The following is a 22,448-nucleotide window of genomic DNA, read 5'->3' as shown; positions in this document are numbered from 1 at the left end:
GCTTGGCTCATTATAAGCATTAGCTTAGCACATGTAAGCATTAGCTTGGCTCATTATAAGCATTAGCTTAGCACATGTAAGCATTAGCTTGGCTCATTATAAGCATTAGCTTAGCACATGTAAGCATTAGCTTGGCTCATTATAAGCATTAGCTTAGCACATGTAAGCATTAGCTTGGCTCATTATAAGCGTTAGCTTTGCACATGTACTGTAAGCATTAGCGTGACACATTCTAAGCATTAGCCCTGGTGCACAGAATGTCCATATGAAAATATGCGACACTACGCCCACGCACGTGCACACAGAAACACACAGGCTCCTCATTTCCCTGTTTGTGAAGCACTCTGTGATTACAGCCAAGGCGTACTGCTCACGATCCAGCGCGACGCCCTTATCTCCCCTGTACCACGGAGCTGAAATTGATCATGACTTGCAGTATCTGGCTGCCATGTTCCAGCGTTCTGCCCCTGTCCTCACTGCTTGTCTCCTGGAGACTAATTTATATTCTGATTTTCAGGTCCTGGACGCCAACAAGTGTTTTGAGAAGCAGTCGCACTCTGCCTTATCGCTACAGTTGGCTGCATATTATTACGCCCTGCAAATATATGCGCGGCTGACTCCCTGTCTCAAGGACAAATGTCACCCACTTTACCGGGTAAGTGCTTGATGTGTTTGGTGTTCTCTCTCTCTCCCTCTCTCTCTCTCTCTCTCTCTCTCTCTCTCTCTCCCTCTGTCTCTCTCTCTCCTTCTCTCTCACTCTGTCTATCCCTCTCGCTCTCTCCCTCTCCCTCTCTCTGTTCTCTCTCTCCCTCTCTCTGTCTCCCTCTCGCTCTCTCTGTAATCTCTCCTTCTCTCTCTCTCCCTCTCTCTCTCTCCCTCCCTCTCCCTCTCACTCTCTCCCTCCCTCTCTCTGTAATCTCTCTCCTCTCTCTCCCTCTCTCTTTCTCTCTCCCTCTCTCCTTTTCCCTCTCCCTCTCTCCTTTCCCTCTGTCTCTCTCTCCTCTCTCACTCTGCCTCTCTCTCCTTATCTCTCTCTCCCTCCCCCTCTCTCTCTCTCGCTCTCCCTCTTTCCCTCTTTTTCCCTCTCTCCCTCTCTCCCCCTCTCTGCCCCTCTCTCTCTCTCTCCCTCCCCCTGTCCCTCCCTCTCTCCCCCTCTCTCTCTCACTCTCTCTTGCCCTCTCTCTCTCTCTCTCCCTCCCCCTCTCCCTCCCTACCTCCCTCTCTCTCTCCCTCTCTCTCCCTCCCCCTCCCCCTCTCTCTCTCTCCCTCTCTGCCCCTCTCCCTCCCTCCCTCCCTCTCTCCCTCTCCCTCTCCCTCTCTCCCTCCCTCCCTCTCTGCCCCTCCCTCTCTCTCCCTCCCTCTCTCTCTCTCTCTCTCTCCCTCTCTCTCTCTCTCCTGTGGTGATGCGGGAGCGTTCATTCGGCCGTGGTCCTGCACACACGCTCTGGCTCCGGACCTTGGGGAGCGGCGGCGCGCTGGGGAACGTGGGGATGAATCGTCACTTTTCCGCTGAATGCTCGCTCCCTTCCTCACGCCAGCGTGTCGTTACTGCAGGGCTTCAGCGGCCTAGTTTACCGTCTCAGCCCTCCTACGCCAGGAGATAAGGCTTAGTGTGGCACAGGGAAGCTGCTCCCTCACTTCTGCACGTGTGTGTGTGTGTGTGTGTGTGTGTGTATGCGTGTGTGTGTTTGTGTGTGTACGTGTGTATGCGTTTGTGCGTGAGCGTGTGCATGTGTATGCCAGTGTGTGTGTGAGTGAGTGTGTGAGTGTGTGTGAGAGTATGCCTGTGTGTGTGAAAGTGTTTGTGTGTGTGTGTGTGTGGGTGTGTGTGTGTGCCCCTCTGGTCTGCCACCTACCATTTTCCGGGAAGGGCCTCTGTAAGTCACCAGAATGCAGTTATCAGTGTGAATCAGCAGCTTTGCTCCTCTGGCCCCCCCCCCCCCCCCCCCTCTCTCCTCCGTCTGTCACTGCTGCTGACTGGCGCTGCGGACCCTAGGCGTGACTCAGCCGGTGTCTGCGTTCACCGTGTTCACTGCGTTCACTGTGTTCACTGCGTTAGCTGCGTTCACTGCGTTTGCTGTGTTCACTGTGTTCTCTGCGTTCACTGTGTTCACTGTGTTCTCTGTGTTCTCTGTGTTCACTGTGTTCTCTGCGTTCGCTGTGTTTGCTGTGTTCACTGTGTTCTCTGTGTTCTCTGCGTTCACTGTGTTCCCTGTGTTCACTGTGTTAGCTGTGTTCACTGAGTTTGCTGTGTTCACTGCGTTCACTGTGTTCACTGTGTTCCCTGTGTTCGCTGTGTTCGCTGTGTTCCCTGTGTTCGCTGTGTTCGCTGTGTTCCCTGTGTTCGCTGAGTTCACTGTGTTCTCTGTGTTCTCTGTGTTCCCTGTGTTCGCTGTGTTAGCTGTGTTCACTGTGTTCGCTGTGTTCACTGCGTTCACTGTGTTCACTGTGTTCCCTGTGTTCGCTGTGTTCACTGCGTTCGCTGTGTTCGCTGTGTTCCCTGTGTTCGCTGTGTTCGCTGTGTTCCCTGTGTTCGCTGAGTTCACTGTGTTCTCTGTGTTCTCTGCGTTCACTGTGTTCCCTGTGTTCACTGTGTTAGCTGTGTTCACTGAGTTTGCTGTGTTCACTGTGTTCACTGTGTTCCCTGTGTTCCCTGTGTTCACTGCGTTCGCTGTGTTCGCTGTGTTCCCTGTGTTCGCTGTGTTCGCTGTGTTCCCTGTGTTCGCTGAGTTCACTGCGTTTGCTGTGTTCACTGCGTTCTCTGTGTTCACTGTGTTCCCTGTGTTCACTGCGTTCTCTGTGTTCACTGTGTTCCCTGCGTTCACTGCGTTTGTTGTGTTCCCTGCGTTCACTGCGTTTGTTGTGTTCACTGTGTTCACTGCGTTTGTTGTGTTCACTGTGTTCACTGCGTCTTCGCCGCTCGCCGTCAGGAGTCCCGCGCTGCCTCCCGCGCGTCGAGGAGAGACGTCTGTCTCTGTGTGTGTGCGTGAGTCCCGGGCGTTCCCAAACACACTGTACGTACAGGACCTGAGACTCTCAAGAGATGCGCGTGACTCATACTGTTTTATTTGTTCAATTGGAACAATCCTTGATATGTTAAGTACACTGTAAAAAAAATTCTGCTCCCAAAATGGCTGCAATATTGCCGGTGATAAACCATTTACAGTGTTATTTACATCACGTATTTAACAGAAAAACTGCATGAATCCTGTTATTTCATGGGATGAGTTATGGCTGTAGCCATTGACATGACGTCGACAGTGAAATCCCGTAAATGTTTTGCATTTGACTGTAAAAATGGTGGTTTTTTCACAGTACAGGTTGTACTGACATGACGCCCTATGCAAAGAGATCACTGCCCAGTAAGCTTCCCGCATGCTGACACAATCACCGCGCTGCAGTTTGCCGTAACGGGAGCAGCGGTTAAAGCATATCTTTGATCCGCGGTGAGAAAAGGCAGTTTTTTTCCTCAAAGGCGGAATTATTTTCCCACAGCTTAAAGCAATCTCTCCGTAAGCGCTGTGAACTCTTGTGTCGAGGATGTCTCCGGGACCGGCAGTCGAGGAGCGAGACGGCCGGGTTTTGTCACTCCTCCGTTTGCTGATGTCATTTTGCGGGGCCCGTTGCCAGTCTCCCGTGTCATTACTGCGCTCCGTCTTTTTTTTGTCGTTTTTGTTCCCCGCCGAAAAGCAGCTTCCGACACAAAACGCCGGCACATCAGTAAACACAAAGAGCTGTGCCAGGGATTATTCTCCCTAGATTTTCCGAATTTAATTGTATTAAGAATTACGTATTGTATTATTGCGATTCATCCCTTCCTTTATGAGGGCTCTTCCATCGGGCTGCCATTTCAAACCGGATTTGTGTCAGAGGGGCTTCTGACGGATTTCCACGCTCACGGCGCACTTCAAACGAACGGCGACGAGAAGCCAAGAAAGTTCCGGCACTTTCTTCCTTTCTCTCCTCTCGCTCGAACCGGTGGAATAATAATTTCAGAGTTTCTGCGACTGTGGCCCAGTTCTGTTCTCGGTTGGGTTCGGCCGTTCCTGGGAGAAGCGAGGCCGACCTTTCTCTGACACTGCGCTGGGAGAGGCCTTCAGAGTGCAGGCTGTCGATGTGGATTTGACTCTGGGCTCCGGGCCTTTGGACTACGCTGGGAGGGCTAGGTTTAGGGTGAGACCTTCTGACAGGGAGTACAGGCTGTCGATGTGGATTTGACTGCGCTGGGAGGGCTGGGTTTAGGGTGAGACCTTCTGACAGAGTGTCTGTGGATTTGACTCTCGGCTCCTGGTCTCAGAGATGGCCCCTGGACCTCGCTCGAGAAGGCCTTCTGACAGAGTGCTGGCTGTCAATGTGGATTTGACTCTCCGGGTCTTACGCTGGCATTTGTCCAGGTAAATAAGGGTAATCTATGAGAGCAGGTGCTCCCCCAGCTAACCTTAATGGCACATAATGCACATGGTCTCCTTTAGGTAGAACAGTTCAGTCCATTACCTTCAGGGAATGGTCAGTTTTTATTTTTTCTGTGTGTGTGTGTGTGTGTGTGTGTGTGTGTGTCTGTGTCTGTGCCTGTGCCTGTGTGAACGCAGGTATGTGCCTGCGCGTGTGTGTGTGTGTATGTGTACTTTTTTGTGTAGACAGATGTTGGTTGGTCTGTGTGAGAGTACCTTCTCCTCTCTGTGAGCTGAAAGTACCTTCTCCTCCTGTCAGCTGGAAGTCTGGGTGTGCACTTCCTGCTCCTCCAGCCTCCAGACAGCTCAGAAGGGGAACACGGAATTGCATTTGGCCCCTTTCAGCATCATTTTGACGGGAGCGACATAAATGACGGCCGGATCTTTCTCCCCTGATTGTGTAACGGCCGTGCGTACGGCTTGCATAGCAAGTAGACGCAAACCTGCCATTTCGCTGCACTTAAGTGCGTAATTATGTATTTTATGTGGGAGTGTTAATGCGGTGGAGTTTTCCGCGGCGCACGGCGCACACAAAATTTGGGTTGTCTTTTGTTTTCTCTGCTTCCTCTGAAATTGGAGCCACTTTATAACAAATTAACAAGCTATTAATTTATCATCACAAAGCTACGCCGGCGTAATAGGCCATAGGAATTAATTGGACAGGATGGGTCAGTAGTTAATTTTAATTTGAGTATTGCGTAGCGCCGCGGTGGCGGTTTGGGGAAGCGGTGGCTCTGGCTCTCGCGCTGGCGACGCCTCGGGCGGTACGGAGCCGTAATGGCGGACGGCACGGAGCCGTAATGGCGGACGGCACGGAGCCGTAATGGCGGACGGCACGGAGCCGTAATGGCGGACGGCACGTCGGTCACCGTTCGGAACGCCATTTCTCAGTTTCGAAGCCCGCTCTTCTCCAGGAAATGTTAAAAACCGGTGGGATGGAAAGTGGTTTGTGGGTTTGAAATGTTATAATCGTCCCCTCTCTCTCTCTCTCTCTGAGACCTTGCCTGAGGTGCCGTTGCCCTTCCGAAGCTGCACCCTGTCCCTGTTAACATTTAGAATTAAACTTTTCTTTCCCTGCTCTCTTTTACGCTCTCTCGTCCCCTCTCCCGGCACTATTCGAGAGGGAGTTTTGCTCGAAAGAGGTCCTCCCCTTGCGCTGTGTTAGACAGAGGTGTTGTAAGTCTCCGCGGAAAAGTTTTCTTCCGTTGACCTATCACTTTTTCCCCCGTTCCTTGCACTCTTGTCGAGGAACTTTTGCACTAACGAAGGTCTTCCTTTGCCGTGTGGTAAAGTCAGTTTAGTCCAGTGAAACTACAGTTTACTGTCTCTCAACTGTATTCACAGAACGTTCATGAATGTTCTACTGACGCTCAACGTCGATGGTGCCCGTTGTCCTTAGCAAAAAGTATAAGCACACTCCAGTCCCCCAGAGTATAAACCAAATGTCGCTGCTACCAGCAGCATTCATTTAGACGCAGGTGAAGTCTCCCCGGAAGGTTCCAGAACTTGCCTTTCATTTTTCTATCTCTTTTTCCCCTTTCCTTGCACTCTCGGTGAGGAACGCTCGCTCTAAAGAGTGTGCTCCCTCGCGGTGCGTTAAGGCCAGTTTATAGTCCCGAGCCAGGCTGTCGCTCGACTGAATTCGCAGAAAGATCGTGAATCGTGGGCCGATGCGGACAGCGGTCGTTGTCCTTAACGGAAAAGTATGAGCGCACTCCCGTCCCCCGGAGTATAACCCAAACGCCGCCGCGAACAGCAGCATTCATTTCACATCGTCGGGTCCCAGCAACGCTCAGTCGCTGGACTATAAACTGAGGTTGCAAGTCTCCCTGGAACTTTCTCTTCTTTTTTTTCCCCCCCACTCGATGCAGTCTTGGCGAGGAACTCTTGCACTAAAGGAGGGGTCTTCCCTCGCGGGAACCGGGGACCGGTTTGCGAGTCACACCCGGAAGGTTCCGGAGCTCCAGGGACTCTCCGCTCCCCGCGGCGTCTGCCCGTTCACCGGGGCCCCGCTGCAGAGGCCCAGGCGGCCGGGCACGGAGCGGTCCATACGCCTCGCGGCTGGCCGGCTCCTCCCCTCGCCCAGCCCCCCCGCCCCCTGGAGCTGACCCTGGCGCTGGAGCTCCCTCCTCCCCTCCCCCAGCCCCCCCGCCCCCTGGAGCTGACCCCGGCACTGGAGCTCCCTCCTCCCCTCCCCCAGCCCCCCCGCCCCCTGGAGCTGACCCCGGCGCTGGAGCCCCCTCCTCCTCCTCATTTACTCCCCGGCTCAGCTGCCTCCCTCCGGGGCCCGCTGGCTGCAGAACTGCGCCCTCCCGCCTGGCTCCGCACCCGCGCTGCCGGCCTCCGGCCAAAGACGGACGAGCTGATAAAACTCAGCCTCTCCTGCTCTCGAGGAGAGGAGAGTGTGTCAATAACCTGAGGGGGGAGAGAGGGAGGAGGGGGGAGGGAGGGAGGAGGGGGTTATCTGGTTCATGGCTGCAGAGAGAAAGGTGTAGAACTATGAATACATATAATAGAATGTTAGCTTCTACCCTTTGTCTAATGCAAAATTTTGCCTAAAAATCTGAATTCAGTGTGACACATATGCAATAATGGAGGAAATCCAATAAATAGAGGAACTGATTTTTCACGTCACTGTGTATGTACACCCAGTGAGCTCTTTATTAGGTTTTTTTTAGACTTTGTTTGTCTGCTGCTGTAGTCTATCCACTTATAGCAGTTTCTGAGATATTCAAACCACCCTGTCTGGCACCAACAATCATTCCACTGTCAAAGTGACTTCGATCACATTTCTTCCCCATTCTGACATTTGGTCTGAAAAACAGCTGAACCTCTTGACCACGTCTCCGTGCTTTTATGCATGTAGTTGCTGCCACGCGATTGGCTGATTTAAATATTTGCTTTAACAAGCTGATGTACAGGTCTACCTAACGAAGTGCTCACTGGGCGTATTTACTGTGCGTGCGGATGCTGAAAGTTAATTACATTACATTACATTACATTACATTACATTACATTATTGGCATTTGGCAGACGCTCTTATCCAGAGCGACGTACAACAAAGTGCATACCCATAACCAGGGATAAGTGCGCTGAAAGACCCTAGAGGGAAGTACAATTTCAACTACGTCAATGCGTCATACGTCATGCGTCATACGTCAATGGACAGTCATTGGAGACAACTTCAGCCTGAAGAATTTCTGTAAAATCCTCTTCACGCTTGTTTTTCTTTATCCGCAGAGGAACCGAGTAAAACCACTCAGCGAGCCCCTGACTACCGTTACACCTCAATTTAATACAGTGTTCCTGACCTTTAAGATAGTTAGTGTGCCGTTTGTTGTCATTATTTCCTGGGCCGAATCGATGCGAGGAATCCCAGCGCAGCAGACGCGTGCGTCCCAGAGGCCCTTGCTTCCTCGGCTAGCGGGGTCGCGGGGTCGCGGAGACGCGCGCGTAGCTTCGACTGCTTACGGAACCGTGACAGGCTCGCCCCGCTCAGAAAGCCCGAATCGATGCGCACGCCGCCCGCTGGCGAAGAGGGGCGGAGCCGCCGTTATTCCGCCGCTCCAGCGGGGCGAAGCCTCGACCGGCCCCCCTTCGGTTTCGCGGCTTCGGTGCGACGGCGATCGATCGGAGACCCGCGTCCGAACGCACCGCAAACATTTCGGGTTTCGGAGACCTGCGTTCCGAATGTTCTCGGAATAACCCATCGGCAATCTTTCGATTTTTACGTTGCTGTGTTTTTTTCACCGCGCCGGCCGGTGGAGGATGGGCTCCCCCTCCATAGCCGGGTTCCTCCCGAGATTTCTTTTTTTTCTTGCTGCTGTTTGAGGGTTTTTCTCCCGGCTTGGGGCTCACGATCTTGCTTCAGTATTTCGGGGCGCAGGCCTGGTGTTTGCCCTCCTCCTTTCTGCCCTTTCACTGCTCTTGACGTTGTCTTCTGTAAAAAGCGCCGTGCAAATATAATGTAATTGAATTGGACTGTGTGTTCCGACAACCTTTAATTTTGGAAACTCAGTCCCTGTACGTCGTACGTTTTATATTTGAGGCTTGCTGGTTCGTAGATGGCTGATTCACGGCTGTGAAAGCCATTCCATACTTTCTGAGTGTGAAAGAGGTTAATCGAAAGTGCTAATGAAAATTCAACATGGGATATCTCCCAGCCCATTCTGATGTGTATGTGCATATTTCTGTACGGTAGCACGGGGGGGGGCACTATGAGTTATTTTCTGGAAAATGCCCTGAAAATGTATCCATCGAATGGATAGTTTAATTGATTAAGCCTCAAACTGACTGGTAAATTACTTGTCTGATGGATAACTGTGTTACTTCCCAACGTCCTGAAGAGTCGGGCGCGTTCGACGCGAAGCGCTTGTTTTTCTCCGAAAGCCCCGGAGAGCACTGTGGGATAGGCGTGGGTCTGAAACGAGGAGAGCTGTGAGCGGACGGGGCCCCGGGCTCCCTCAAAATGGAGAACCCAACCAGCCGGAAGGGGGCACCAAACGCTGGGGGCGCTAACGATGGGCGTGCTAACGATGTGGGGCAACTAACGATGGGGCAGCTAACGATGGGGCAACTCACAATGGGGAAGCCTATATCACAGTTGTTCAAGGCTTAGTGTAACCACAGTAAGACTGGTGCAGCAGTTGGGCCCTTGAGCAAGGCCCTTAACCCCACATTGCTCCGGGGGGGGGGGGGGGGGGATTGGCCCCTGCTTAGTCCAATCAACTGTAAGTTGCTTTGGATGAAATAACGGTAATGTAGTGTTACATATGCTGGACGAGCTTCTGGCTTCAGCATCAAAGGCTAGCCCCGAAAGGCTTTCTTTCTTTTCTTTTTGCTGTTTATCCTGTCTCGGCAGGTCCGAGGTTATGACCAGGAAAAGATCAGACGTGTTTAGCGCCGATTGATCTGTTTACAGGCAAGGGGTCACGGCTTTGATTTTTTTTTTGTTTCCACGGCGATGTCGATACGCTAACGGCGGCTCTGGGGAGGCCGCTAACACGTAGCGACGGCGAGGCGGGCGCCGCGGCCTTCTGCCCTGAGGCGGGACAGCAAAGCCCCGCCCCACCGCTGTCCCGCGGACGAATTCGTGTGGAAATATCAGCGACGGGAAAAGCCTTCACACGGAGAGGCGCGTTTTCATTACGGCCGCTAAAATGTTAATTTCTACTCCGAAGACCTTTAAAAAACTGCTTAGCATAATTGTTTCTGGGGAATGCGCTTGTAGCGCAGCGTCTTCTGCTGAGCACAGAAATTGAGGGTTTCTCTCAGCCATTTATCTTATTCCCGGCTCTTCACTTCCAGTGAGCTCTGAATTGATCAGGGCCCTCCTCTGTGTGGGCACAGCGTTAGCCCCGCAAGTTTCCACCCTTAATCACAACCACAACATCCTGGCAGGGAAACCCGGGGCTCCGAGACACAGAGAGCTTCTGAAATTATTATTAATCCTAATTTTTAGCGGCTGTGCTCGGGGACGGGGTGATTACGGGGGGGGGTGGGGGCGGGCGTGCGACCGGAGGAATTTGGAGGGGTGCCCTTTAACCGTCGGAGCAGAAAACGAGGCCTCGCCGGAGGGACGAGCGAGCCGACCTCCCCGCTGTTCTGCGCGCTGAAGATCGGCCCCGGCTTCCCTCCATCTTGTCCGCGCCGTTAGCGCTAATCGCTACGATAGCGGCAGCCCCCTGACGTAGCGGTGGGGGCCCCCCTGACGTTTGTCGTTCTCTGGCCGGCACCAGTCCCCGACGCGTTGGCAGCGAGCGCGGAACGCGGGTATGACTCAGCGTTTCCTCCAGTCCCCCCTCCCCTCCCCCCCCCCCCCCCCGGGCGCCCCCCCCGGTTACAGCAGAATCTCCTCTAAAGGACGTCGGAGACTCTAATCTCCAGCCTCGTTTACCAATTAAACAAGCGCCTCTCGTTTAATCAAAAACATACCCATCACACCCTCAGCGGGTTCCCCAGAGTTGCGTGTTCTTAAATGATGTGTATTAATATATTCATGCTCTTGATTTACTCACACTGAGTCAGCCAACAATTAACCCCTCGTGTGTCAGTCACTTTTTCATACGGTCTTTACTGCCACCTCAGAAATAAAGGTACAGTGGAAGTACATTTTGTTCTTTAAGGTACAAATTCCTGAATGTACACTGAATGGTACAATTCTGTTCTTTGGGTATTAATAGGTACCTCTTACAAGCAAAAAAGGTCCAAATGAATCATTAATGATATTCTTATGTACCTAGAGGGTACCAAGCCAGTGACAAGCTTTTGTAACTTTTTAGACAAATTCTTTGTGTATGGTAGAATGCTTTTATATCTTCAGGGTTTTTTTTAAATGTTTTTTTAGTAAACCATTTCAGACCGGTTAATTTCTCAGTAATACACTCAAACATGTTAAGGGTAAGTAAGCCTTGTAATGCCCTCTTTTTTTAAGCTGACGAAGCGACTTCTTAGCGCGCGCTTCATCTCATGACTTTATCAGCAGAGAGTTGGCCGCTGCTTCCGCAGTCCTGTAGCTTAGCGGTTTGCTTTCTCTCAGATAGCGGGGCATCCTCACAGAAAGATCAGTCAATTTGACAAAATGGCCTCCACGGAGCCTCGGAGCGGTTCGACGGGCTGACACGCTTAATGTCCGCGTTATTTCGCGGGAGTTCATTCGCAGCCTCGTTTGTGCGTTCCGTCTAATTAGGCTGCGTTACTGTTGTCTCTCTTGTTTCCGTGTCAGCGTCGGTTTTTTTAAACGGCGGCGAGGAGCGGGTAAACGCTCTTTGATTTACACACCGCGCCGGGACTCACGAGTCCAAATGCAATTAACGGGGCCCACAGATGAGACCGTGTGAGGTTACCGGGGGCAGATTCCTGAAAGACAGTGAGTCAGCGCTGAACATACGCCTGCGTCCAACCTGCCTGGGTTCAGACGACGGACTCGTCTGCTGCCCGTTCTGACTCTGGGAATTCGAACGGGGACAGCGGGGTCCGATTTAGAGGGCACGACAGGTGGTCACGGCGATCAAACGGGACGACCCGGAGACTGGGCCTAATTGTTTTCTTATCAGTATTGGTGTTTCGGCCGGGCACAGGACGCATTAAAATGGCAGCGCTGCGGAGTTTGTCTCTGGGCAACCGCCCGCTGGGCGTGTGCGGAGGCACTAGGACAGTCTGTCTAATGCAAATTCGATATGTGCTGCTAATATCATGTTTCCACCTGACAAAAGTAAAGCGTTATGAATGTTAGGAAGGCATCTCTGTTCATGCGCTATTACTACGTTATAACAGTGTTAGGAAGATCTCCCTGTTCCTGCGCTATCAATACGGAATAACAGTATTAGCAAGGCGTCCCTGTTCATGCGCTATTACTATGTAATAACAGTTGTTATACCTAGTAGCTGTGTCTGCATTCATTCTACAGCCATTTTGTCCTGTGTTACATTCTATTAGCAGTCATAGATGAAGTGTGCGGATGTCAGTACCAGGTCTGGTGGACATGCTATCTTGTTGACAGTTGACGCAGGGTACTACTGATTGGTTAATTTAAGGGTGACTGCCAGGCTGTCCGTTCCCCTTCATTGGCTCGTCCCAACAAACTGCGGGGCGCATTCAGACGAGCGTGGCCCAATCAGCCGTCAGTACTCATCAAAAGGTCGGCGGGTAAGGTGACACTAAGCACGAGTTTCTCCACGAGTGAAGACCTCTAGTTCAGCGTGCCGAAGACTGCAATCAGGGGCAGCTGTGTGTGCGGCTTGTCTGTAGTGGCATTTATCTGAGCCGGTGATTCCTATAATCGAGCGCAGTAAATTACACCCTGTTTTTTACCAGCTGCATTTGCTTAGCCAAAGATTCGGGGCCCTTTGTCTGAAAACGTCTTGGACCCGGCCGCAGAAAGCTGGCCGCTCGTTCTCGCGAGGAAACGGCGTAGACGGTGGCGTGGAGCACGCGCGCCAAGAGCCTTGTTTTTCCGAACTGAGATATACGAGCGTAGTCATCACAAGGGCAGAACACAGGGAAACGCCGGAGGCCTCTAGAAGATATTTGTTTTTCAGAAGAGAACCGGAGCATTTGATCAAACGCAAACCTCGGGTCCGCGGGAGAACGCGCCGTGAAATATTTACGAAGCGCGGGAATAGGGCGGACGTCTCCCGAGTCGTCGGAGAGCGCTTTTTTGCCGCCGACGCCCCTCCTCCTGGAGGCTGTCTCTCAGACGCGCTGTGTGTAGCCGTCGACGCCGGGACTTTGTGGGGGAAAGGTAGCTCCTCTCCGGGGGATTGTAAACCTGTCCCCTTCAGCCGCGCGAGAGTGAGGATGTGTCATGGCTGCTGGGATACGGCATTATCTGTCTGGTTAATGGCGCTCCCTCTGCAGCTCCCGGAGCTGAGACGGTACATTAACATTGATGTGACGGTTCATCTGCTTTAAAATATCTGTCTGGCGGTGAGTTCCTGTGTGACTCATAGGCGTCCATAGGTTCGGAGAGAAAAGGACACGGGCGGTGTGTGCACTGTGGCGGATGGGGGATGTGTCTTTGCGTCGATGTTTTTTTACGCTTACTGTACGGCCTGCTTCAGTGTTGGAGATACGGGAGTTCATCTGCTTCACATGAGCATCAGGGCTCGGTGTAAAAAGAGCAAAAGATGGTTGAATAGAGCAAAAAAAAGGAAGATGATTTAGATGATGAAGTGTTTTCCTGGCTTTCAGGAAGCGCGCAGGATGGGTGACGGGGTCAAATGTTTATTTGAAATGGCTCAACCCTTTGGACTCGCTATTCCTGCGCTCTTCTGACTGTTTCGAAGGGGAAAATATTTTAACAAATCCTCAAATTAATATCCTGCCTTATGTGATTCGGTTTTTTTTGGTTTGTAACTGGTTCATTTGAAAACTCTCAAGGATCCGACCGGGCGCGATCTTTCATTCGCTCGTTCGTTCGTTTACTTGGCCTCTGCAGAGTCGACGCAAGTCAAATATGTGCTTCACCCAGGTCTGTTGACTAATTTCAATTGGAATGACCCAGAAGTTACCCCTTCTTTTGAATTTTTCCTATTATACGTGCATTCGTTTGTACTACTTAGAGCAGTAATATAAATTGGATTATTGCCAGTGACAGCAGGTGCTTTTTTGAGAACTATATTTGTTATGATTGGATTATATACATGATGCCACAGCGCCCAGGGCTCCATTTGTCTTTTTTATTTTTTATTTTTTATTTATTTATTTTTTTTGAGGCTTCCCACTTTCCAGGTTTATTTTTTGCAAAGGTTGCTTTTAAAGATTAACGACGGGGCTGTGTCCTAACATGGCCCGCGTTCGGCAGGGTAGAACTAACGTGTGATGCAAAACGGCCGAAATGAGAGATGTGTTGTTGTTGTTTTTTCCCCGTTCCCGTTTCCTCCCGTCCGCGGTATTGACTGAGATAAGAGATGGGGAGAGTTACTCAGCGGTTCGATAACCGGCGGCCATTTTGCCCGAGTCTCTCCTTCAGACCTTCTGCATATTTAAACTGGTACGAGGCCCTCTTTCCCACAAAGGGCTGCTTGTATTGTATAACACATTTCTCCCCCCCCCCCTTTTCACATGCTTGTTCTAATGGAGGAAGACACAATACTCACTGAAATAAATTTTTAATTACGGCCTCTTAATATAATTTGCCACAGAAAAGGTCGATGGACCTCCTCTCGGGGGGCAGAGAAATGGAATAATCGAGGGCCGGGCCTTTGATGTAGTTTGACGGAGATGCGTTTTCCGTCGTCATGGTTTCAGACGGAATTCGCGATGCTTGGGGGCGGAGGGCTTCAAAAGAACGCGAGCATTACGCAAGAATAGCCGGCGGTTGCCCTCCGCTTGTTCGGGCTTTTAGTTTCTGAAAACCGTTGTGCCATGCCTGTGTTCTAACCGAACCAAACTGGCTTCGTCCAATGAATTAAATATATCCGTGAAAAACACACAAACCGATACAGGTGACCTCACTTGCGTATCTACCCTGCTGCTGTACAGGGTCATGTCGGTGCATTGTCGACCTCAGGCTTACTAAGGGTAGGAACGCATTCACCATTCACTGCTTTTCATGGACACTCAGTCAATTTGGGAAATAATATGATGTGAATCATATACCATATCCGACCAACGTAACCGACCAACAGTCATCGGAATTACATTACCGTTATTTAGCTGACATTTTTATCCAAAGTGGTTTACAGTTGATTATACTAAACTTGGGACAATCCCCTCTGGAGCAATGTGGGCCTTGCTCAAGGGTCCAACAACTGCATGGATCTTATTGTGGCTACACTGGAGCTTGAACCACAAACCTTCCGGGCCCCAGTCATGTACCTTAGTCACGGGGTACAGCTCAGTCCCCTAGAATGAGTCAGTTACACAAATAATACAAAGAAGCAGTGGTTTGAAGGTTGTTTGAAGGTTTGAAGCAGTGGTTTGAAGGTGGTTTGAAGGTTTTAAGGTGGTTTGAAGGTGTTTGAAGGCAGTTTGAAGGCGATTATAGGTTTGAAGGCGGTTTTAAGGTTTTAAGGCAGTTTGAAGGCGGTTTGAAGGTTTGAAGGCGGTTTTAAGGCGGTTTGAAGGCATTTTGAAGGTTTGAAGGCGGTTTGAAGGCGGTTTGAAGGTTGGGAGGCGGTTTGAAGGTGTTTGAAGGTGTTTTGAAGGTTGGAAGCAGTGGTTTGGTGAACGCAGGCATGAATGTGACATCATCACATGGAGCCGCCAGAGGAAGCCGGACAGTGACTGTGCCCTGTTCGCCGGCCGAAGAACTGCGTTACCATGGACACAAGCTTATGCAGTCTCCTGACCTTCTGTGGGACCCAGTTGGAGCTTTTCATAATGAGGAATGGGAGTCAGATTTCAGAATCTCTGAAAACAGTTTTTGGAGAAACTCAGTTGGCTGTTTCTTGGCTTGGCATACTTTTCCTTTATGTCCTTGGAGTTTGGTTTTACTCGCAATGTTTTATTTAAAATGTTTATGTTTTTTTTTTTTAAGCTATCTTTTAAGCTTTTTGTTGTTGTTTCGAAAAGCTTTGTTCTCCCTTGTCCTTAAGGGTTGCTTTCATGATTAACCCTTTCCCTTTGAAGGTTTTTTCAAGTCAATGTTCTAGACTTGAAAAATGTTCAATTACCAGTAGTGACTGTAACACATAGCCCATCAGCAATTCAATGGTCAGTTAAGAACACTCAAATCACATATCGGTTTTTTCCCTTTTTTGTAACTCTATGGTATTTCCCAGTCTTGATATACAATAGTTAGAACTACTGTAGACTGTATATGCCTGCCTAAAACGTCCAACACTTTTTTAAGCTGGTGCTTAAAGAAAGCAGAGTTGTTAGCTGGAAATGCAATGCGCGTGACCACAAATCACAGATCTGCTACATTATCAGTAATCTTGGGTACCGATGTTTAAGATTGTTATAAACCAAATGCATCAGAGACGATTATCCCTCTTGAAATCCAATGTCCTGAAAATGCGCAAAAGGTTTTATGATGGAGGCCATAGAAGTGTTGGCACGCATTTTAGCGAGATGCATTTTATGGCTGGGCTTAATGCACAAAGTAGCATTTACTTGTGCGATATTTTATTCAGTGAAGTAGAACACTTGGAAACACTTCTGGCCACATGCAGCTCTGCTGTAATTAAAACATATAGTGTTGGTGAAAATGTATAGAGTGCCATAGAGGTTAGATAGTGTTGTGGTTAGGTACATGACTGGGACCCACAAGGTTGGTGGTTCAATCCCTGGTGTAGCCACGATAAAATCTGTTGGGCCCTTGATCAAAGCCCTTAACCCCACATTGCTCCAGGGGGAGGATTGTCCCCTGCTTAGTCTAAGGAACTGTAAGTCGCTTTCGACCCAAGTGTCAGCTAAATAACACATGTAATGTAATAAAAGAAGAACTAGCTGCCGGTCATTATGTTATGTTTGCTTTACGCTTTCTCCCGCTGTGTTAAGATCATAAAATGAGGATTGTGCGTGTGTGTCTGCGTGTGTGTGTGTGTGTGTTTGTGTGCAAGCCATTAAAAAAAGAAGTCATGCTGTGTAGATATTGCATTTTGAGGCACTGCATTTAGTCTGCAAGCCAAGATGGAGTCTTTTAAACTGCTTAAAAGGGTGTAATAAAGTGTACCCGCAGATGCTTTCGTGAGTTCAACTCTGCTGGAGGAACAATAGGGCAGAGGTGGAAATGAGTCAACACTGCCATTCTCTACGCCTCTATCGTAGGAGGTATAATTTAGAAGGGGCTGCTTCATGGCGTAGCTTACCAAGAGTCTTATTGTAAGCAGAGATCTTTGAATTGTTCGGCACCATGGCATAGTCTAGACTAAACCACCCTTACATAATGGACTATACTCTGTAATATACAATTATGTAGGAAATGAAAAGCTGTATTTCACAGCAATGTGTATTTAAAGTATATTTAAATATCGTAATATGAAATATTGATTTTTGCCTATAGTGTATATTTAGAAATGTCATTATCTAAATTGTTATATTTTATAGCTATATATATATATATATATATATGTAGATATATTATGTTTTTTATTTTTTTTATTTAATATCAGGTAACACCATTGGTGTGTGTGAGTATGTGTATGAATGGTATGTGTTCAATGAACAATTGTGCAGCGCTTTGGATAAAGGCGCTATATGAAAGCCAAACACTTACCATTTACGATGTATGACAGAAACGTGTATGACAGAAATGATGTCACCGGGTTCATGTAAAGTGTTATCTAATCTCAGTGTATGTTCTATAAGGTTTTATAGCGGGAAAGTTTGCCGAAAAGACGCCGGTTTCCGCGAGCTCGCCGGCCGTTCTCACGCGCGTCTCGGGTCCCGTCCGCAGGCCGACCCGAAGGACCTGATTGGGCTGGTGACGCAGCACGTGACCGACAGCCGGGAAGCCGATTGGCCGGAGGAGCTGGAGCGGCTGATCGCGCAGCTGCGGCTGTATAACGAGCGGCTGACCGACTTCACCCAGGCGCAGGTCCTCAGTGGGCTGGGCCGAGGCGTCGACGTCTCCCGCTTCTCCGCCGACGGCCAGTACAAGAAGGAGACCATCCTGGGGCTGGCAGAGTAAGTGCTACAGCTATCGTACAAGAAGGAGACCATTCTGGGGCTGGCAGAGTAAGTGCTATGGGTTTCCTACAAGAAAGAGACCATCGTGGGGCTGGCAGAGTAAGTGCTACAGCTATCGTACAAGAAAGAGACCATCCTGGGGCTGGCAAAGTAAGTGCTACAGCTATCGTACAAGAAAGAGGCCTTCCTGGGGCTGGCAGAGTAAGTTCTATGGGTTTCCTACAAGAAAGAGGCCATCCTGGGGCTGGCAGAGTAAGTTCTATGGGTTTCCTACAAGAAAGAGGCCATCCTGGGGCTGGCAGAGTAAGTTCTATGGGTTTCCTACAAGAAAGAGGCCATCCTGGGGCTGGCAGAGTAAGTGCTATGGGTTTCCTACAAGGAAGAGACCATCCTGGGGCTGGCAGAGTAAGTGTTATGGGTTTCCTACAAGAAAGAGACCATCCTGGGGCTGGCAGAGTAAGTGTTATGGGTTTCCTACAAGAAAGAGACATTCTGGGGCTGGCAGAGTAAGTGTTATGGGTTTCCTACAAGAAAGAGACCATTCTGGGGCTCGCAGAGGAAGTTCTACCGACGACCTGGGGATTCCGAGACGAAGCCGATGTGACGACAAGTGTCCAGGTGCAGTTGGGCAGTGGACGTTTAAGAGTACAAGTACATTTTGGGACTCGCAGAGTAAGTGCTACCAGGTTCCTGGTATCCTGAGGCAATGGCAATTTTTCATTTGATGAAATTGGAGCGGGGGGTAGTCGACGTTTAAGAGGTTCTGCCTAGCCTAGTACAATTGCACTCATACTGGGACGAGCAGGGTAAGTGCTATTGGGCTGCTGGTCTCCATGGCGATTTCTTCACTTAGCACAGTGCTCCAGGTCTCAGGTCACTGTACTGGGGACATACTGAGTGACCCATCCCTCTTCACTTTGGTGTGTTGGCTTGGTTGTCCCTTTATTCCATTTTACCCCTAAAAGAAAATCTGCTGGCCAACAGATCGTTTCCCAGTACTGGAGGCCGCTGTCTTTAGAATGATATTTAATTTGGTCTGTTTCGCTACAGTAATGTGACAGGGTGTTTGTTTGGGTGTGGATTTATCTCGTGAGGCAGGATTGATAGACAGGCGACGGACAGGTTGGGGGTGGAGGGGGCAGAACTTATTCTTGCTTGGCATTAAAAATAAATCTGCGTAGTTTCCCAGGGATATCTCCCGGACCGTAACGGGATGTTGTGTGTGCCCAGGACCCTGGAAGACAACGTGTACCGGATTTCCCTGTCCCTGGCCCAGAGATACGCCGTTCCTCTTTGGGAGGTGTACATGACGCATCTGGAGTTCCTCTTCACCGACAGCGGGTAAGCGCGCTCTCCGTGATTAATTAGGGACGCGTTTACGCATCTAAACGCAGACCTGTGGCTGAGTCCCCGAGGTGGGTGGGTGGGTGGGTGGGTGGGTGACACACCAGTCTGACGGGCGAGTCAGTTACCGAAATCATAATTGGCAAATATTATGCACTATTGCCTGGAAAACGCTCCGGCAAACAGAGCGCTCATTTGCATATTGATTTGCTCAGAGGGGGGATTACAGAACACGAAACGCCAACACATTTAACTGAATCATTCCCCGTGTGTTTAATGAAATTTTCATTTATATTTTAGCCTTCGAGACCCCTCCCCTTTCCTTCCTTTTGGTTGGTTGGATCTGCGTTTCGATAGGAAACTAAGAGCCAGCTTGACGGTCACATGACAGGGCAGGAATGGCGACATAAAATCTCAATAGATTCCTCTGGAGCCATTTTGTTGCTTTTTTTTTTTTTGATTAGTAAATAAACAGTAGGGCAATTCCATGGCAACTGACGCTACAACTGCTGGGTTTGGGTGATACAGCCCAATAGTGTTTGTGTGAATGGGTGAATGAGAAGCATCAATTGTACGGTGCTTTGGATAAAAGTGCTATATAAATGCAGTCCATTTACCATTTACCAATACAGCTACAGAACAGAAACTGATATTAGTCATTTTCTGCTGCGGATTATAAAAGCATGTCAGTCTCTTATGTAGCTGCATTGGACTTTGCCACTTCAAATCTTTTATCAATTGGCCAGTACATTTTTGCCATATGTAACATCTCCAAAGCAAATATGGATATTTTTTTTTTTTACTCTTTCTTTTCGGTCAGACGTGCCCCTCAGCCAGGCGTAACACGTGAGTATCTGGGAAGGCGGATAATGTATTGGCGTGTGTAGTCTTTCGGCGAAGGGGAAAGGCCTAACATATGCCTTAGGACGTGATGATCAATCAAACCGCCACATGTTACCATGGGAGCCATCACCCCGGCGACACCTTTCTTCACAAAGTTTCGAAAAACTGACAGTTTGTCTGCATTATATTAAACCCACATTAACATTCACCTAGTGGGCCCCACGAAGCCGGATTCGGTGGCGAAGAACTTCCGAGCCAGATGCTTCCTTCTGTTGCTTATTACCAACAAAAAAAATAGATCAAAGAAAGTTTTGGGACTCATTTTTGTTTTTTCGGTTTTTTAAGCAGTTGCTAATATCAAAGGTGAAATTCCGAGGTGGCTCTCGACCCGGCGTGACGGTTAAAATGAGCGTCCGTCCCGGGGGTTGTGATGTGTGCGTGGTGTGAAAGCTTAACCGTGTCGTCTGTTTGTTTGTTTGCGCTGAGGCGCGGCGGTGGGTGATATGCGGGGCTGTTTCCGCACCGCGTCGGCGTGGAAACGCGTCGCCCCCGGCCGCTCTGCTTTATCGGAGCGTTAGGAGTTCTCCTTTTCCCCTGAATAAGCATTTCCGAAGGGACATTCAATTCTGAGAGGGAAGTGTTGGATGGATGAAACCGATGCTCGACAGCCTTCCCTGTTTTACCCCGCTCCTTAAATCACCGCATCGCAGTTTATGTGATATTAGTTTTCTCTCCGCTTCCTGCTTCTGAAAATCACATTTGCCCCGTAATAGTGTCGCATAAAAAATTGGAAGAGAGAGGACGAAATATACAAAAAATCTATTTACCCGGCTTTATAAAAAGGTATTGGAAAAAGATATTCCTCCTTGGGATGCAGAAGTGGTTGTCTATAAGTAGTGCAGATTCACTGTAGTGTGCATTGGACTTGGGTGAAGCACGTCATTGTATTGTTTTGGATTCCAATACTTTTCTGTGCCCGACCGTCCTTGCCAGGCGCCATTGAGCCAACCAAGAGGACCAAAACCTTTCTTCATGCTTATTCATCGGTTCCAATACACCAGATAAGCTCGGCAAAGCACAGAAAAGTATCTGAAATCCAAAGCAGTAACGTATTTGACCCAGGCCTGGTCTATAGAGATGGAGAGAGACAGACAGATATATTCCGGGTTAGCCTCAGAATGCGGCCGTTTGCCCCAGCCCCGACAGGACGGCCGAACGTTTAATTCCACGCAGCCTGTTGTCCTCTTGAGAAGCTCCTCTCAGATTTCTGCCGGAGCAGCTGAAGACAAGGACGCCGGGTCGGGGAGATAATTGTCACACCCCCCCACACCGCGAGCGTTCAGATGATCTTCTGACACGGCAGATTTACGCAACAGACTCTCCACAGCTTCGGCACCAACAGAAACCGCATTGTTTCGCGCCAGCTAATTCTCGTCAGTTGTGTAATTTATAAATAGAAAGTAATTAGAAAACTTGTTTATCTGTAATGCCGCGCGTGAAACTGATTTAGTGTGTAGGAACGAGGGGTTCCCAAGGCGTCTGTGCCTGCGCGCTTTTTGTTTTCTGTGTGTAGCTCGTAATTGGACCATTACATGCCCAGATTTGGGATCACATCCATATTTAATGAGTATGTTAATTCCGCAGCCGGGGTGTAAAAGCGGAGTGTTTCAGGAAGTTTGGAGAGGGGCTGGGATGTGCTTCTGGGGAGACTACATCGAGCGGGCGTGGCTGACAACTCATCACAACGCTTGCACTGTGTGTGTGTGTGTTTGTGTGTGTCTGTGTGTGTTTGAGGGGAGCAGTGGTTTAAATATGTATGTGTGATTGTTTGTGTGTGTGTGTGTGTGTGTGTGTGTGTGTGCGTGTGTCTGTGTGTGTTTGAGGGGAGCGGTGGTTTAAATATGTATGTGTGATTGTTTGTTTGTGTGTGTGTGTGTGCGTGTTTGAGTAGAGCAGTGGTTTTAAGAGTGTATGTGTGACTGTGTGTCTGTGTGTGGTGTGGGTGTGTTTGCATGCATGTGCTCATGTGTATTTTCCTAGTGTGTATCTTTTCATGTAAGTGCATGTATCAGCTATATTTTGCCATTGCCATTTACCATTTACATGGTATCGATTTTTATGCGCTCCAGTGTTAATACTTGGCTTATTAAGAGCTCGTTCCGGATGCTTCTCTCTGCTTCCCAGTGTGCCTTGCGTTCGGGGACACAGGCTGGCTGTCCTCCAGAGGAGGCCTGGAGGCGCCCCCAAAGGGTCACGACCTCCAGGCGTCTTCCCCCTCGTAGCTCTTTCACTGGCACCCTGGGTCTTCTCACTCCTCTCCTTTTATGACGCTCATTTAGTGATTCATTACGTTTAATTAATTCTATCTTTAATTTGAAGAGGAGAGGAACAAGACGAAGAAACTGCGGGGAGTGAAGCGTACGTGTTCTGTGCTGCGGTAGATCACGTAGCTCTCTCTGCGGTACGGGGGCAGCTCCAGGGGGTCTAGCAGCCTAGCGACTCAGGCACATGACTGAGTGTAGCTACGTTAAGATCCGCACCGCCTTTGGGCCCTGGAGCAAGGCCCTTAACCCCGCACTGCTCCAGGGGGGATTGTCACCTGCTCAGTCCAATCAACTGCGAGTGGCTTTGGATAAAAGCATTAGCAAAATAACTGTGATGTAGTCTAATGCTACGTAACTGCCTCGCGTCTGTCGGAAGCGCTCCGCCCTCCCGAAACGGTTACAGAATTCT

The 22,448-nt window shown here is 49.6% G+C and overlaps 1 protein-coding gene across 1 annotated transcript in view; it reads left to right on the top strand.

Annotated features, from left to right (window-relative positions):
- Positions 1-22,448, top strand: part of nbas (NBAS subunit of NRZ tethering complex) — a 194,115-nt gene that overhangs the window by 103,375 nt on the left and 68,292 nt on the right. The window contains exons 41-43 of the mRNA XM_061241597.1: positions 518-655; positions 17,296-17,525; positions 18,759-18,869. Coding sequence (XP_061097581.1) covers positions 518-655; positions 17,296-17,525; positions 18,759-18,869 — 479 coding nt within the window. The remainder of the gene's footprint in view (positions 1-517; positions 656-17,295; positions 17,526-18,758; positions 18,870-22,448) is intronic.

This window comes from Conger conger, chromosome 5 (assembly GCF_963514075.1).
Source record: "Conger conger chromosome 5, fConCon1.1, whole genome shotgun sequence".
Lineage (NCBI taxonomy): Eukaryota > Metazoa > Chordata > Actinopteri > Anguilliformes > Congridae > Conger > Conger conger.
This window is presented reverse-complemented; position numbering and strand designations above follow the sequence as displayed.